This window comes from Lineus longissimus, chromosome 18, assembly GCF_910592395.1.
Source record: "Lineus longissimus chromosome 18, tnLinLong1.2, whole genome shotgun sequence".
In the NCBI taxonomy this organism is placed as follows: Eukaryota; Metazoa; Nemertea; class Pilidiophora; order Heteronemertea; family Lineidae; genus Lineus; species Lineus longissimus.
The window spans coordinates 1,810,416-1,828,433 of record NC_088325.1 but is presented as its reverse complement, the minus strand read 5'-3'; the positions used below and the strand labels follow the sequence as shown (position 1 = coordinate 1,828,433).

The following is an 18,018-nucleotide window of genomic DNA, read 5'->3' as shown; positions in this document are numbered from 1 at the left end:
TCATTTTAGCACGGTATAATCATAATTGTAGTCGAGATTCCTGACGTAAGCGATGGTCACCACCACTTCGGTCCTATCAGTTGTAGATGTTAAATATATCCATAGTCTGCATTATAAAAACACCCGGGAAGAGTCTAGCAGCCCTAGTGGTGGGGAGGTGACCTTTAGTTGGCGCAACTTTTGTGGAGACTAAAGGGTTTCGTTGAATGAGAACATTCTTCCAGAGTCTTTCAAATATTTGAAAGACTTGAAAGACTCTGATAAGACTAACTTTTGAAAGTGTGGAAATTCAATTGCGACCCTATTTAATTTTGCGGACGAAAAGCAAAAACCTATAGACGAGATTAAATTTTGATCCAGTCTTTGATTTACCGGATCAAATATGTATTTTGCAAATGCCACAATATTTTTCACAAGATAGATAGAGTTGATTTTACAAATGTAATAATATGGGCTTTTATTCATTATTGTAAAATATGTCACCGTGTTTTTCAAAATTAGCCTTTGAAAGCCTGGCGTTAGCCAAAATGTGACCACTATAAAATGTCAAGTTGTGGTCATTTTAGCTCCACCTTCGCGGTTTCGGTAACCAATATCTCCAGTGAAGTATCAATTCCTAAAGTATAAGCTTATATTCATTAGCTTTGTAAATATGCTATATCGGTTTCAGAATAAGATGTTAAAAGCTAGGCATTGCCCAAATTTTGGTGATGACCACTTTTGATCAACGAATTGGGACTTGTATGTTGATTGCATGTATCCGGGATGGCGAGGTTGGATCGTTTATAGAAGGCTTGGACTTGTATGTTGATTGCATGTATCCGAGATGGTAAGGTTGGATCGTTTATAGAAGGCTTGGACTTGTATGTTGATTGCATGTATCCGAGATGGCGGGGTTGGATCGTTTATAGAAGGCTTGGACTTGTATGTTGATTGCATGTATCCGAGATGGTAAGGTTGGATCGTTTATAGAAGGCTTGGACTTGTATGTTGATTGCATGTATCCGAGATGGCGAGGTTGGATCGTTTATAGAAGGCTTGGACTTGTATGTTGATTGCATGTATCCGAGATGGCGAGGTTGGATCGTTTATAGAAGGCTTGGACTTGTATGTTGATTGCATGTATCCGAGATGGCGAGGTTGGATTGTTTATAGAAGGCTTGGACTTGTATGTTGATTGCATGTATCCGAGATGGCGAGGTTGGATCGTTTATAGAAGGCTTTGACTTGTATGTTGATTGCATGTATCCGAGATGGCGAGGTTGGATCGTTTATAGAAGGCTTGGACTTGTATGTTGATTGCATGTATCCGAGATGGCGAGGTTGGATTGTTTATAGAAGGCTTGGACTTGTATGTTGATTGCATGTATCCGAGATGGCGAGGTTGGATTGTTTATAGAAGGCTTGGACTTGTATGTTGATTGCATGTATCCGAGATGGCGAAGTTGGATCGTTTATAGAAGGCTTGGACTTGTATGTTGATTGCATGCATCCGAGATGGCGAGGTTGGATCGTTTATAGAAGGCTTGGACTTGTATGTTGATTGCATGTATCCGAGATGGCGAGGTTGGATCGTTTATAGAAGGCTTGGACTTGTATGTTGATTGCATGTATCCGAGATGGTATGGTTGGATCGTTTATAGAAGGCTTGGACTTGTATGTTGATTGCATGTATCCGAGATGGCGAAGTTGGATCGTTTATAGAAGGCTTGGACTTGTATGTGGATTGCATGTATCCGAGATGGTATGGTTGGATCGTTTATAGAAGGCTTGGACTTGTATGTTGATTGCATGTATCCGAGATGGCGAAGTTGGATCGTTTATAGAAGGCTTGGACTTGTATGTTGATTGCATGTATCCGAGATGGTATGGTTGGATCGTTTATAGAAGGCTTGGACTTGTATGTTGATTGCATGTATCCGAGATGGCGAAGTTGGATCGTTTATAGAAGGCTTGGACTTGTATGTTGATTGCATGTATCCGAGATGGTATGGTTGGATCGTTTATAGAAGGCTTGGACTTGTATGTTGATTGCATGTATCCGAGATGGCGAGGTTGGATTGTTTATAGAAGGCTTGGACTTGTATGTTGATTGCATGTATCCGAGATGGCGAGGTTGGATTGTTTATAGAAGGCTTGGACTTGTATGTGGATTGCATGTATCCGAGATGGTATGGTTTGATCGTTTATAGAAGGCTTGGACTTGTATGTTGATTGCATGTATCCGAGATGGTAAGGTTGGATCGTTTATAGAAGGCTTGGACTTGTATGTTGATTGCATGTATCCGAGATGGCGAGGTTGGATCGTTTATAGTAGGCTTGGACTTGTATGTTGATTGCATGTATCCGAGATGGTATGGTTGGATCGTTTATAGTAGGCTTGGACTTGTATGTTGATTGCATGTATCCGAGATGGTATGGTTGGATCGTTTATAGTAGGCTTGGACTTGTATGTTGATTGCATGTATCCGAGATGGTATGGTTGGATCGTTTATAGAAGGCTTGGACTTGTATGTTGATTGCATGTATCCGAGATGGTAAGGTTGGATCGTTTATAGAAGGCTTGGACTTGTATGTTGATTGCATGTATCCGAGATGGTATGGTTGGATCGTTTATAGAAGGCTTGGACTTGTATGTTGATTGCATGTATCCGAGATGGTATGGTTGGATCGTTTATAGTAGGCTTGGACTTGTATGTTGATTGCATGTATCCGAGATGGTAAGGTTGGATCGTTTATAGAAGGCTTGGACTTGTATGTTGATTGCATGTATCCGAGATGGTATGGTTGGATCGTTTATAGAAGGCTTGGACTTGTATGTTGATTGCATGTATCCGAGATGGTAAGGTTGGATCGTTTATAGTAGGCTTGGACTTGTATGTTGATTGCATGTATCCGAGATGGTAAGGTTGGATCGTTTATAGAAGGCTTGGACTTGTATGTTGATTGCATGTATCCGAGATGGTATGGTTGGATCGTTTATAGAAGGCTTGGACTTGTATGTTGATTGCATGTATCCGAGATGGTATGGTTGGATCGTTTATAGTAGGCTTGGACTTGTATGTTGATTGCATGTATCCGAGATGGTATGGTTGGATCGTTTATAGTAGGCTTGGACTTGTATGTGGATTGCATGTATCCGAGATGGTAAGGTTGGATCGTTTATAGAAGGCTTGGACTTGTATGTTGATTGCATGTATCCGAGATGGTAAGGTTGGATCGTTTATAGAAGGCTTGGACTTGTATGTTGATTGCATGTATCCGAGATGGTATGGTTGGTTCGTTTATAGAAGGCTTGGACTTGTATGTTGATTGCATGTATCCGAGATGGTAAGGTTGGATCGTTTATAGAAGGCTTGGACTTGTATGTTGATTGCATGTATCCGAGATGGTATGGTTGGTTCGTTTATAGAAGGCTTGGACTTGTATGTTGATTGCATGTATCCGAGATGGCGAGGTTGGATCGTTTATAGAAGGCTTGGACTTGTATGTTGATTGCATGTATCCGAGATGGTATGGTTGGTTCGTTTATAGAAGGCTTGGACTTGTATGTTGATTGCATGTATCCGAGATGGCGAGGTTGGATCGTTTATAGAAGGCTTGGACTTGTATGTTGATTGCATGTATCCGAGATGGTATGGTTGGTTCGTTTATAGAAGGCTTGGACTTGTATGTTGATTGCATGTATCCGAGATGGCGAGGTTGGATCGTTTATAGAAGGCTTGGACTTGTATGTTGATTGCATGTATCCGAGATGGCGAGGTTGGATCGTTTATAGAAGGCTTGGACTTGTATGTTGATTGCATGCATCCGAGATGGTGAGGTTGGATCGTTTAGAAGGCTTACCACATTTATTTAGTTATGCATGTATAATAAGAATTACTAACAAAACTGTCATGATTTTTGGGCAGCGACGACAGGGAGAGTTGCACAGTGAAATAGAGCTTATCATAATGTCAAGTTGTGGTAAATACATGGCTGGGATGAAAGTGGATCCTCAATCAATGGTTGATTCTAAATCTACAGAGTCAGGCTATCATAGAAATATGCTTTTTGAGAATATATGTAAGAAAAAAGCAATTGGTATTGGAATGTTGTAAATTTTATCATGATATTGGTGATCGGGATCACGAGCCGATACAACATATATTACTTCTTTGTTCTAGTTATAATATCGACCTATTAACGCATTCCTCGTCGCGGCGGCGGTGGTTTTGCTGCTACCCTATCAGAAAATTCTTAAATGGACACCTATGTCGAAGTGTTTTTATGTGCTTTGTGACAAATCCAACGTACAGAGCGCTTGTGTAATACATGATGTATTGTATAATATAGGGAAGGTTGTGACCGTCGTTTACGTCACGCCGGTTTTCATTGGTACAGGACTCCGTCAAGGCCACAACATTCCGCCGTACATTTGTAATGTCTTTCTCATGGATTTAATCCCTTTCTTCTTAAAGAACATTTTCCTTGATGAACTAATGATAGGTAAACTACTTATGTTATGAATGCAGGAAAAAATTCCTTAAATCTTTTCAAATGAGTGACTTTGTAATATATTTCATTCATTTTAGCACGGTATAGTCATGTTTGTAGTCGAGATTCCTGACTTAATCGACGGTCACCACCATTCCGATCCTGTAAGGTATTTAATGTATCCATAGTTTGCATTACACCCGGGAAGAATCTACCAATGTCTTTGATATAGGAATGAAAATGACTCATTGCCATGCCATGGGTCTACATGTATGATGATGGTGGATGATGATTTGTCATTGAAATTATGATTGCATGGTGCATATGCATTTTTTTAATGTGATAATTACTTAATGGGGTTATTACAAATGAAGATGAAACCGTACTCAAAACAATGTACCCTCTGAATTAATGAGTTATGTAGGCCCTTTGAATGTCAGGAAACAGATTAACTCGGTAGTTAATCAGCTTCGTCAGAGATTTATTTTGTGACCGAATTGGACAGGATTTTTTTCATGGCGATTATGATGAGATATCTGCCAGTGCTATCTCTTTCATTTCCTCAATTCGTAGATAAATCATTTTGTAAACACAACAGAAGTTTTTCGAATATCACAACCGTGCCCATTCCTGGCCTCATGACGGTAAAAGGCGATACCTCTAACTTCTGATGAACGCTCTTGGGCATTTCTAGCCTATTGGCCTTTAATGAGGATGCGCCAGTTCCTAATGTATTCAAGCAATTGACAGTTATATCAGACCTTCCATATATTGAAAGACTCTTTTTATGCGTGTAGTTGGAAAAGCTAATGCTGGTATTCCATAACTCTTGTATATTCATTCCCACATAGAGTTATAATTGTTTGCCTCGATGTCTATATTGTGCAGGGGTGCTGATAGTCCAGCAGGTGGTGAAGCTTTACCGGTTGCTGTGTGAACCGCCTCGCTGTCTATGTGCAGGGGTGCTGATAGTCCAGCTTGTGGTGAAGCTTTACCGGTTGCTGTGACAGTGTTGATGTGAACCGCCTCGCTGTCTATGTGCAGGGGTGCTGATAGTCCAGCTGGTGGTGAAGCTTTACCGGTTGCTGTGACAGTGTTGATGTGAACCGCCTCGCTGTCTATGTGCAGGGGTGCTGACAGTCCAGCAGGTGGTGAAGCTTTACCGGTTGCTGTGACAGTGTTGATGTGAACCGCCTCGCTGTCTATGTGCAGGGGTGCTGATAGTCCAGCTGGTGGTGAAGCTTTACCGGTTGCTGTGACAGTGTTGATGTGAACCGCCTCGCTGTCTATGTGCAGGGGTGCTGATAGTCCAGGAGGTGGTGAAGATTTACGAGTGTTGTGACAGTATTGATGTGAACCGCCTCGCTGTCTTTGTGCAGGGGTGCTGACAGTCCAGGAGGTGGTGAAGATTTACGGGTGTTGTGACAGTATTGATGTGAACCTCCAGAATATCTTTCGAGGTGTCTGTCAAAGGCCATAGTTTGAAACTTGCCTGAAGTCGAACGGAACACCAGAGTGGACGCGGTTTTAACGCTGGTAACTCTAGTGTGCACCGTTCAAAATGCAACCTTTCGGGATAATTCCCCTAAATTCGTCACTGGATAAGTCATTGATTAAAACTACAATGCTTAGTTTCGTCATCCACCTCAATCGTTGGTAAGTCGGTCACCTATAACTTTTTGATTTGTGTCACTTGATCGGGCGATGTCACATAATCAGTTGATTTTTGTCACTTATTCAGTACGGTGACCTAATCGGGCGATGTCACCTTTTGTCATGTTTGCTTGTAACACGACCATCCCGGTCAAAACACGGCCGAGAGCTGCACATGACAAGCCGATGGCGCTCAAGAGTTGGCTCCAAGTCACTTGAGTGACGATATTGCTCACGGTCAAGAGTCGCCATGTGCTCATCTAGAACCAGTAGCGACAGTCATCAATGGAGATTTCATGTACTTTTTAGACTGAAAATGTAACGTCGTCAGAAAATAGCAGTTTACGGTATAACTGATCACGAGTTGAGAGTACAATGTATATCATGCTTCTTTGTTCTTGCTAATTATATCATATTATATATTCGCCTGTCAAACTTCTGTCTGCTATGTTTTTGTCGCGGAAAATCCGTTGTTTGAGTAAGAGACCATATACGCATCTGATAGTTTGCCATGTCAACGATTGGAAGGAATACCAGACCAGTAGGTCAGATCGACCAACATGACGTCATCTGGTCACAAAACTTGATGCCTTACCATCACATGATCCAGAGTCATCATTCTTGATGCCGAGAGTAGTTATCGCGTTCAAATGGAGTTACTTTAGATATTAGTGTAAACTAATCTCTCCGTGGTCGAATTTCCCACCCCACTACAACTCTGATCGCGATGAATCTTCTACAACTTTCGATACTTTCACTACTCTTGATCAGAGGTAAGTCATTTTTGCGTAGTTTACATTTTTTATTATCGCGGTGATTGCTGTTCACTGCTGCAATATTGTTATTAGTAAAACAGAGTTGGCTATTCATTCCTGATTGTCACGGCTATGGTACTATAAGGATGGGCAAGGTAAAAAAACCTTGGGTAAAGCTAATCAAGTCGGTTACCCTTTGGCAGCCCAGTGAAGTCACTAATTTAATATAATCGAATCGATAGCTAAAGCTTATAGCCATAAGCATAACTGTCCCAACCTAAAAATTAAACCAAGCAAACTGGAATCGGCGGCCAACTTTAAATTAAAAAATACATTTTTCGAAAACCAAAAAAGGAAACAACTATAAAAGATATATTTCACATGTTGGTAGGGTATTTGGCAATGAAAGCCAAACTATTTAGAGCGCTGCAAAGTCACTCAAAACATCTGCTTCGAATCACAGTTTTTTCATTTGAATAATCCTCTATTCCCACTATTGATCCACCTTATTAACATTGTTTCAATGCGTAATGTGTTGGTCTGTGTACATTGACAAAAGATCGTGTCTTCATTTTCTAATCATAGGTACTGCTGAGTTAAAGATAACGACTACCATCAGCAATTCACGTCCACGCCTCGGAGAAACGATAACGCTGAGTTGTAACATTGCGGGTGGAACTGCCAACGATGTAAAACCTGTAAGGTGGTGGCACCAGTGGCACTTCATATTCCCTTTCAAAATGGTTACCGACGGTTGCTCTGTTGCTTCCAAGTGGTACCAATCAAGATTAACAAACATTCAATGTGATGAGAATAACTATAATTTTCAATTAAGTAATGTTCAACCTTTGGACAATGGGCATTGGTTTTGTGAGGGTGATGGACAAGATCCCACAGACTGGCAGATGTTGGATGTTTCAGGTAAGTTTGAAAAATACATATATCAATGCAGAATACAAATTCATCCTTAAAGGAGATAGTGAAACGACGGGACGATAGCGGGATGTTGTAATTAATAAGGTCGCAATCAGATTGATATGATTTGTTAGGTGAGATGCTGGAGTGATGGCCATATACCAGATTTGATGAGTTCGATATGTTAAAAAAGTCAATGCAGCACTCAAAATCGCTCGATAAAATTCAGAATGTTCCTTATCATGCCGCGCTATCTGTGAGGTCAAACCAGGAGGACCACATCAATTGAGTGTTGGTCAGACGCGTGCAGGACATATATTACAAAAAATTACAACCAAAATTACTGAAGCGCTGCGAAGCCACTCAAAACATCTCCTTCGTATCATCATTTTCTCGTTCGAATAATCATCAGTTCCCACAGAAGTGTTCCTCCTTGTCGACATTGTGTAGGGAATTGAAGCCTCACTGGAGGTATCAATTTCTATTCTCCGACATCTCAAAATACAATGTCGAATAATGTGATTTTAAATGTTTTTGAAATGCTTCCACATTTTGCACCAACTCAAGCGGTAATGGTTGCATAACCCAAACTGCTGAATTCAAAACGAGGCTTCATTGGCGCATAGTGCATTTACACTGTAATGTGCGGTTCATTTCCAACCCAGTTGTTTTAGAATACAATGTTACTTCGTAATGTGTTATCCTGTGTACATTGACAAAAGATCGCGTCTTCATTTTCTAATTTCAGGTTCTGTTGATTATACGGTAACGAATACCATCAGCAATTTACGTCCACGCCTCGGAGAAACGATAACGCTGAGTTGTAACATTGCGGGTGGAACCGCCAGCGATGTAAAGCATGTGAGGTGGTGGCACCAGTGGTACTACAACTTCCCTCTCAAAATGGTTACCGACGGTTGCTCTGTTGCTTTCAAGGGGTACAAATCAAGATTAACAAACATTCAATGTGATAAGAATAATTATAATTTTCAATTAAGTAATGTTCAACCTTTGGACCGTGGGCGTTGGTTTTGTGAGGCTGATGGACAAGTGGCCTCAAGCTGGCTGAGATTGGACGTTTTAGGTAAGTTAGAAAAATACATATATCAATGCAGAACAGAAATTCATCCTTAAAGGAGATAGTGAAACGACGGGACGATAGCGGGATGTTGTAATTAGTAAGGTCGCAATCAGATTGATATGATTTTTTAGGTGAGATGCTGGAGTGATGGCCATATACCAGATTTGATGAGTTCGATATGTTAAAAAAGTCAATGCAGCACTCAAAATCGCTCGATAAAATTCGGAATGTTCCTTATCATGCCGAGCCATTTTTGAGTCAAACCAGGAGGACCACATCAATTGAGTGTTGGTCAGACGCGTGCAGGACATATATTACAAAAAATTACAACCAAAATTACTGAAGCGCTGCGAAGCCACTCAAAACATCTCCTTCGTATCATCATTTTCTCGTTCGAATAATCATCAATTCCCACAGAAGTGTTCCTCCTTGTCGACATTGTGTAGGGAATTGAAGCCTCACTGGAGGTATCAATTTCTATTCTCCGACATCTCAAAATACAATGTCGAATAATGTGATTTTAAATGTTTTTGAAATGCTTCCACATTTTGCACCAACTCAAGCGGTAATGGTTGCATAACCCAAACTGCTGAATTCAAAATGAGGCTTCATTGGCGCATAGTGCATTTACACTGTAATGTGCGGTTCATTCCCAACCCAGTTGTTTTAGAATACAGTGTTACTTCGTAATGTGTTAGCCTGTGTACATTGACAAAAGATCGCGTCTTCATTTTCTAATTTCAGGTTCTCCTGATTATACGGTAACGAATACCATCAGCAATTCAAGTCCACGCCGGGGAGAAACGATAACTCTGAGTTGTAACATTGCGGGTGGAACCGCCAGCGATGTAAAGCATGTGAGGTGGTGCCACTGGTGGAACTCCATTTTTCTCCCTTTCGAACTAGTTACCGACGGTTGCTCTGTTGCTTTCAAGGGGTACAAATCGAGATTAACAAACACTCAATGTGATAAGAATAACTATAATTTTCAATTAAGTAATGTTGAACGTTTTGACCGTGGGCGTTGGTTGTGTGAGGCTGATGGACAAATAGAGGCCACCACAGACTGGCACATGTTGGATGTTTTAGGTAAGTTTGAAAAAAACATATATATCAATGCAGAACACAAATTCATCCTTAAAGGAGATAGCGAAACGACGGAACGATATGTAATACAATGTATATAATATGGAAGTTGTAACGAAAGGCCGCAACCAGGTTGAGATTATATGTTGGGTAAGATGTGGGAGTTATGGCCACTAACCAGTTTGATGTTTTCGATATGTTGAAAAAGTCAATGCAGCACTGAAAATCGCTCTTATAAGAGAAGAGTGTCGATATCTCGGAATTTGGACTGTTCTTTATTAAGCCGAGCCATTTGTAACGTCAAACCAGGAGGACCACATCTGTTGATAAATCGCGAGATGAGTAATCATTACTTTCCTGCCTGCCCCAAGATCTTCTACTTCACCGGACCATAACAATCACCATTTTTCTGGTGCCATGAAATTCTACATTCAATGGAAGTGTGTCCGAAGACTATACAGAGGCTACATGCACCTACATGTATGTCCAAACAGACGACTGACTTTCAGGGGATTTAGTGATAATCCCTGACAGGGCCTCTATAGCAACTAAACTCCATATCCCAATTCCTCCTCCTGAATCGGGCGCCCCGCTTCTTCTGCCCTAAGAAGGTTTCACTTGGCAAATTATTTTGAAAAAGCCTCATTTAGGATCATTTCTTTCACTTGCATTCTACCAAGAGGGAGCATGGCATGCAGTACGAGCTGGTACAAGAGCTTAATAACAATCATACGCTGTTTCATACGTTGTTTGGTATGACTCAGTGGTGTGTTTTTTACTTTATCGTATGAACACTGGCCAAAAAGCTGTTTGTAAAGCCACACTCGCGGGGATTTCCAATGTTTTTTTCAATCGATGAATTCACCTTTTTTTGATACCCGTAAAAATCATAACACATCCTAGCCTAATACCATAAGGAACCAACGTCAGTGGCGCTAAAGCGGCCATTGCCGTAGGCCTAATTCTAAACGATTTAATTTGTGTTATTCGCAACATGATTCTGTCGTGGCACAATCGTCGCCTCGGAATATACTCATACGTTTTAAATTTTCTGTACGACGCGAAAGAAATGCTAACTGTTAGTTTGTCCTATAAGTTTTCTGTTTCATTCATAAATTACACGAATTTGATCCTTGTTATGCACGTGCTGCTTATTTCAATAACAAATTTCATGATAAAAAATCGACGATTAACTCTGTAATATACGTTGTCCCTTACGAATTAGCACACGATTGGTGGCCAGTGTGTAGCCACTATGAGCTAATCGTGAGGCAGACTCACAAATGTAATGCACGAGTCTGCATGTGACAGACTAAACACATCTCAGACACACAATTAAGAGAGTAACTTCACGCCAAGTACGGAATCTCACTTAAATATCAACAGAAAAGAATCGACGAGAACATAATTGGTTTGTGACAGATTACCATGGATAAGATATCTCCCCGTTATAGCCTCGGTCTCATGAATATTCGCCTTTTCAGATTTAATATTTGCAATATTTGCAATACATTCTGTGGCGGGTGGTTCTCCCACCGAGGTTGGCATCTCGCGATTTTGCATTCCGCATCTCGCGGTTTATAATAAGCCTTGTCAGTTGTTAGAAACAAGGGTGCGCCGGTTGGTACAGCTTCAAAGAAGCCACCATCCAAGTTTTAATTTCGAGGGGGATCTTGTAGATTTACAGGGGGGGGGGGGGGGGTGGTTGAGTTCAAAGTTTCATATGGCACGACTTGTTGAAAAAGAATCGGGTTATACGAAACACAATGTAATCTGTCTTGAATTCTAGATGCACCAGATACTTCGCAAATGAAAACCAACTATACAGGAAAAATTGTTCATCCATTGATCTATGATGGCGATTGATTATCTAGGTTCCATCCGTAGGCCTAACCACGGATAGATGATGGAGAATCCCCATCATATATCCACTGTTAGACTTGGTGACTGGACTGCTACTCCGATGGGTTTATACTTTACTGCATATGGTCATTTTTAAGGGAACCAACGGCAGTGGGCCTATGATGGAATTCCCAACATAGTCCAAGGGCCATCAGTGCATCAACCGATGGCCCATCAATGATCCATGCATGGACAATTTTGCCTGCGTACCTCTCGATCATGAGCCGGCATATTTTCAACTACAAATACATGTAGCTCCCTCAAAATATCAGACTATACATGTAGTAATTACCATTGGTCAGTTTCATAAACACTTTTCAAATTCTTTGAAGTGCTATCTTCGCAAAACAGCCTTCAACCTTCATGCAAACTTCGAATACCTAATTATTTGGCCAAAATGGGTTGGATTTCTATTTAAAGCCAACTATCTAGAGCTTTGCTTTAACATGCTACACCAATCTCTTAGGTTTTCCTGAGATTAATCAGTTACACCTACTGTTTTCAGTTCCGCCTGATGTTGAAGTCAAAATCAGTAAGACAACTGTTAATGAACATGAATCCGTGCGGTTTGAATGTGCTACCAGCGGAGGCTACCCGGAGCGCATAGAGCGGTACCAGTGGCTCTGGAAGAAGAGTGGCTCCACTGCGGAACAGGTTATCCAAGACTCCGAGACCAGCACGCAGAATGGGAAGCTTTTCGAGTTCGTGCGCATACCATACGACAGGAGTGGGACGTACTCGTGTAAGGCTTGGAATCTTGGTGAGATGGGACAGGCATCGGCAGTCCTGACTGTGCATTGTAAGTTTGGTTCTGCATTCTTTGTAATATGTCTGCTGATATATTTAACTGAATCTTCTAATCAAACTGAAAATCCTTATGAAATTCCTTTCCATATATTAGTGATCATTTTGAATACCGTTGCAACTATTCATTAGCTCATCTGTCTGACATCAAATCACTTAAAATTATTGCTTTGTAATTAAGGAGGTGGAAACATAGTACAATGTATGTGAAGGGTTTACAGAGAAGGAGCAGAAGGAATTCACAGAGGTCCTGGCGAAGGACTGAAAATAACTTAACAGTTTTCATCAGTTGACAAAATCTTTCCCTGATGCAGTGCACACTGCATTATGCATTGGTCACTGACCACTTCCTTTTCACCCACAGTTTCTCCTAGAATATACCCAGAGGCCAACATGACGTATGACGTGGTGGGTGAGATAGGCAAGGAGGCATCGTTTGAACTGTTCATCATCGCCAACCCGACTCCGGCAACAACTGGTTACACCTGGTCCAAAGATGACAACATCCTTTCGAACTCATCGTCCGAATATGAAATCATATCCGGCCCGACGTCGAGCAAGTTGGCCATCGAACACGTCAAATCCTCCCATTATGGGAACTATACGTGCTCTGTAAAAACGAGCAGATTTCAAGTGAATTTCAAATTTAAGCTTTTCAAACCAGGTAAGTTGTATCATCTGTTGTTAGTGGTTTCCCAACGGAGATGGGTGTGTTTCAATGGCCACCTTAATAGTCAATTCTGAAGCCCTTGGTAGGAATGAGGTTCCAGAAGAATCTAATAGTGTGACTACGTGTATCGAATAGTGAGAAAGAAGGAGTTCGAGGCCAATCTGCTCTGTGCTAGATAACTTTATTCGAACTGATCTAAAACATGACCGATACAAAACTATCACAATACATTACGATGTAAGAAAGGTAATGATTGGTCAAGCTACTGTACAGATAGGCGTGACGCGAGCGTCCGGCTCGGGGGCGGAGCAGTGTAGACGTGCTTGCAGAGTCCGAATGGTTCCCACAGTAGGTATAAAATTCCGCCGAATTCTTTTAATTGTGAAGCCAACACATTTACGTCAAAGTACCCCCTAAAACCAATTACACGAGATTATTTAATATGTTTCGAGATATTGGAATCTGAGAGGTTGTAGGAACTCTGAAGGATTTATTTAAGGACCCAGAAGAGGTTAATGGCAATCAAAAAATCAGAAGACGAAGGTCTACAGTAATAATGTATCTCGTAGTGTATAAAAAACCAGATGGCAAAATTCCTTGATTCCATCCATAATTTCGAGTGAAGTGCGTATCAAACACCTAAATATCAATCACAACCGTTCAGTACCTACTCGAATGAAACAGAAGCAATTATACAACCAAGGAGCTCCAGCTCGGTATTGATTCCTTAAATCCGACACAGTCGTGGTCGTTGCCCTGTTAACCGTTTGGGTGCCAAATGACATTTTAGGGTAAAATCCCCCCCCCCCCAAGGTCTTCGGACATGTTAGAAGGTCAATACAACGCATCATGTATCATTCACCTGTGGTTGTGTTTTAAGGCTGTATATGTGTCTATGCTGTCAGAAAGTGACACCAATCATAGGAAATCTTGACGTCAATTCCAAACTGATGTACATGTAGTTCATGATTCCAACACTGAGACGTTGAAAGACCAAATCTGCACATTCATCTCATAACTATATATCACAACTGTTGCTTCATTTTAGGTCCACCCTCTGCACCCAGCAAACTCGAAGTTGTCAATTCAACTGCCGTAGCAGCGACGCTCACATGGATCTCAGAAATCAATGGCGGGTCGGAGCAGAGATTTTACGTCCAATACAAGAAGTTTGCCGACAACTGGGACGTTGCCCCGGAGGTTCCTCAAGGAGGAATAACTGATCCAGGTCTCAAGAAAGCCGTGTATCATAAGATTATGGGTCTTGAGTCGAATGTTGGGTATATATTTCGAGTGCGCAGCAGGAACTCCCACCCGGGGACTCACACCAGTAACTTTAGCAACGTGGCTTCTGGGGAAACACCAGGTTTGTGGATCTCTTTTAGAGACTTTTATAGACATTTGATCTCTTCAGTTGTTTAGTTCACACCTGAGCTGCGTTATTTACCTTTTGGGGAATACCTCTGATGCACGTCATGGGTTTCTATGAATCGTTACTCTCAGCAGTGCGGCCGGTCTTTGAATAGGCCAAGAAGCTGAGATGCTCCCAACCGCCTTGGCGTCTAATGAGATAGGGGTATGGTTGATTTCGATTTCGCAACTTCGCCAAGTTGCGTGCCGTCAACGACTTACCACACAAGTGTAGGCAATTTCATTTCTCCGTTAGACCTGCCCATATCCACATCATATGCATGGCCATTGTTTAAACCATTTCTTCAAACATGTTTGTATTTTTACTTTGCAGAAAAACCCAAAACGTCCCTCATAGGTGTGAATCGGATAGGTAAAAAAGTAACCGTGGGCTGGGAACGAGTGACTGGAAAATATACGGGGCTGAAGATCAAATACTGCCAGACCGGCACAGACGACTGCATGACTCACACCGTGCCTAAACAAGAGAATACCTATGTAACATTTGTTGTTGATCCCGATAAATCATATTATTATTATATGGTTGTCGAAGATGGTGGTGATGTTGTATACAGGAGCAGGGTCGTCAATGACGAGGTTGATGACAAGACAAGCATAAGTGAGTCAGGTTGACTTCAGCCGAATATGGACAAATAAAAGCTCGACAGATCGAACATAGAAACGTCGATTCTAATTTCAACATGTCCTGATAATCTATTCATTCATATACATACTGCACGCTGTCTGGCTAAAATGGCTGAGTCTGATGAAGATAACATCCAAAGTTGTTTTCTTTACAGCAGCTGTAGGCGGTCATGTTGGAGCCGGCATTGTAGCGATAACAGGCGTCGTTCTGGCTGTTATTTTATGGTAAGCTACTTCGGATACAGGTCTAATGGTAAAACGGCGACAGATTTCGGTGAAGTTGAAGGTGGGGGGGGGCATATAGTTGTCGACACTGGTTTCTTGATCGTACTATAATAAGGATCTACAGTTAATATCCCAGAAGCTATTAACACATGAAGCTAGCTGATGAAATATTCGATAAATAATCTTTCAGATTTTTATCAAACATTGACGGTTCATAGAGGTGGGTAATGAATCATTGAGGAAAGTCATTTGACATACATGTACCAATCTTAAATTAACCTGCCATGCACTAGTGATGTTTTGATCTTGATCGCTATTCGCGTAGAGTGACGAGAATCCCAAATTCCAGATCTTAGCCTCTCTAATAAAACTGTATTTACTTCTGTAGGAAACGTGGTCTACTGCGATGGAGAAAGAGGCAGTGTCATCGACCGGCAAATGACAACGCTGATTACGATGATACCAGGGTTGAATTCACAACAGCCGGAAATCGCCCTGTACACACCTACGCCAACATTGAGACAGATCACGTAAATGATGTGTTTGACCCTGAACGCTGGCATGGACAAATAAACCCACAGCCATTGCCTACGGGGCACCGCGTTCCGGTTCACGGAGTCCATGGGAATGAGCCTGCGGAGTCCGACGATGACGTAGACGCTGTCGTGGGTGCATACGATTACGCGACATGGCAGCAGGGTGTTCCAGGTCAACGCCCAGTCCCTGCACCTCAGCAGAATCAAACGGAGTGTGGCTCCTCAGACGATGAGTCTGGGGAGTATATCTTAAGCGATCCGATAAGCGACCAGGAGGGACAGGAGCCTGAAGGTACATACAATGACCTACGAATCCTCGTAGCAGACGCACAGAAAGAGCTAAGAATCCACAAGGACGCGCCGCCTGACCAAAGTACAGCAGAGAGCAGTTCCAGACAAGCTAATGGCGGCTCAGACGATGAGTCTGGGGATTATATCTTATGCGATCCAATAAGCGACCAGGAGGGACAGGAGCCTGAAGGTACATACAATGACCTACGAATCCTCGTAACAGACGCACAGAAAGAGCTAAGAATCCACAAGGACGCGCAGCCTGACCAAAGTACAGCAGAGAGCAGTTCAAGACAAGCTAATGGCTCCTCAGACGATGAGTCTGGGGAGTATATCTTAAGCGATCCAATAAGCGACCAGGAGGGACAGGAGCCTGAAGGTACATACAATGACCTACGAATCCTCGTAACAGACGCACAGAAAAAGCTAAGAATCCACAAGGACGCGCAGCCTGACCAAAGTACAGCAGAGAGCAGTTCAAGAGCTAATGGGTCCAATGGGCGGACTCCAAGTCGCTCGAATGGCGTCCAAGAGTTGGTTACAAGTCGTTCGAGTGACAATATGGTAAACGAGCAAGGGTCACTGTACGCGTATTTAGATCCAGTAGCGCCAGTAACGCATGGAGAGTACTTGGACTTCAGACAAAGCCTAGTTCCTGCACCTCAGCAAAATCAAACGGAGTGTGGCTCCTCAGACGATGAGTCTGGGGAGTATATCTTAAGCGATCCAATAAGCGACCAGGAGGGACAGGAGCCTGAAGGTACATACAATGACCTACCAATTCTCGTAACAGACGCACAGAAAGAGCTAAGAATCCACAAGGACGCGCAGCCTGACCAAAGTACAGCAGAGAGCAGTTCAAGACAAGCTAATGGCTCCTCAGACGATGAGTCTGGGGAGTATATCTTAAGCGATCCAATAAGCGACCAGGAGGGACAGGAGCCTGAAGGTACATACAATGACCTACCAATCTTCGTAACAGACGCACAGAAAGAGCTAAGAATTCACAAGGACGCGCAGCCTGATCAAAGTACAGCAGAGAGCAGTTCAAGACAAGCTAATGGGTCCAATGGGCAGACTCCAAGTCGCTCGAATGGCGCCCAAGAGTTGGTTACAAGTCGTTCGAACGACAATATGGCAAACGAGCAAGGGTCACCATACGCGCATTTAGATCCAGTAGCGCCAGTAACGCATGGAGGGTACTTGGACTTCAGACAACTTAGTTCGGAATAATAGGTATCAACATCCCAATAGGTGGCGCTGATTATAACTTGTGTGTGCGTCAAACAGACAACATTCTCGTCTCTGCCACACCAACGAAATACCCTAGTAACAGTCAGAGTCACGTCGCGGCTGCCGTGGCAGGTACCCTATTAAGACCGATCAGAACATTTTTAAAGGGACACCTCTGTCGAGGTGTTTGTATGTGCTTGTGACATCACCGACGTACAGGTGGCGCCCGTGTATAACTTGATATATTGTATTGTTAACGTAGTCTGTAGGGAAGGTTGTGACCGTCGTTTACGTCACGCCGGTTTTCATTGGTACAGGACTCCGTCAAGGCCACAA

General features: G+C 42.3%; 1 protein-coding gene across 1 annotated transcript; it reads left to right on the top strand.

Annotated features, from left to right (window-relative positions):
• Positions 1-11,821: 11,821 nt before the first annotated feature.
• LOC135502588 (uncharacterized) lies at positions 11,822-17,766 on the top strand. The gene is made up of 7 exons (XM_064795536.1): positions 11,822-11,849; positions 12,374-12,667; positions 13,037-13,336; positions 14,391-14,708; positions 15,087-15,371; positions 15,553-15,622; positions 16,011-17,766. The coding sequence occupies exons 1-7, from the start codon at positions 11,822-11,824 to the stop codon at positions 17,680-17,682; spliced, it is 2,967 nt and encodes a 988-aa protein (XP_064651606.1). The 3' UTR covers positions 17,683-17,766.
• Positions 17,767-18,018: the final 252 nt, after the last annotated feature.

Coding starts and splice junctions, on each gene's coding strand:
- LOC135502588 (XM_064795536.1), top strand. CDS start 11,822: ATGGCGATTGATTATCTAGGTTCCATCC. Junction 11,850..12,373: donor TGATTATCTAGGTTCCATCC/GTAGGCCTAACC, acceptor TACTGTTTTCAG/TTCCGCCTGATGTTGAAGTC. Junction 14,709..15,086: donor GGCTTCTGGGGAAACACCAG/GTTTGTGGATCT, acceptor TTTACTTTGCAG/AAAAACCCAAAACGTCCCTC.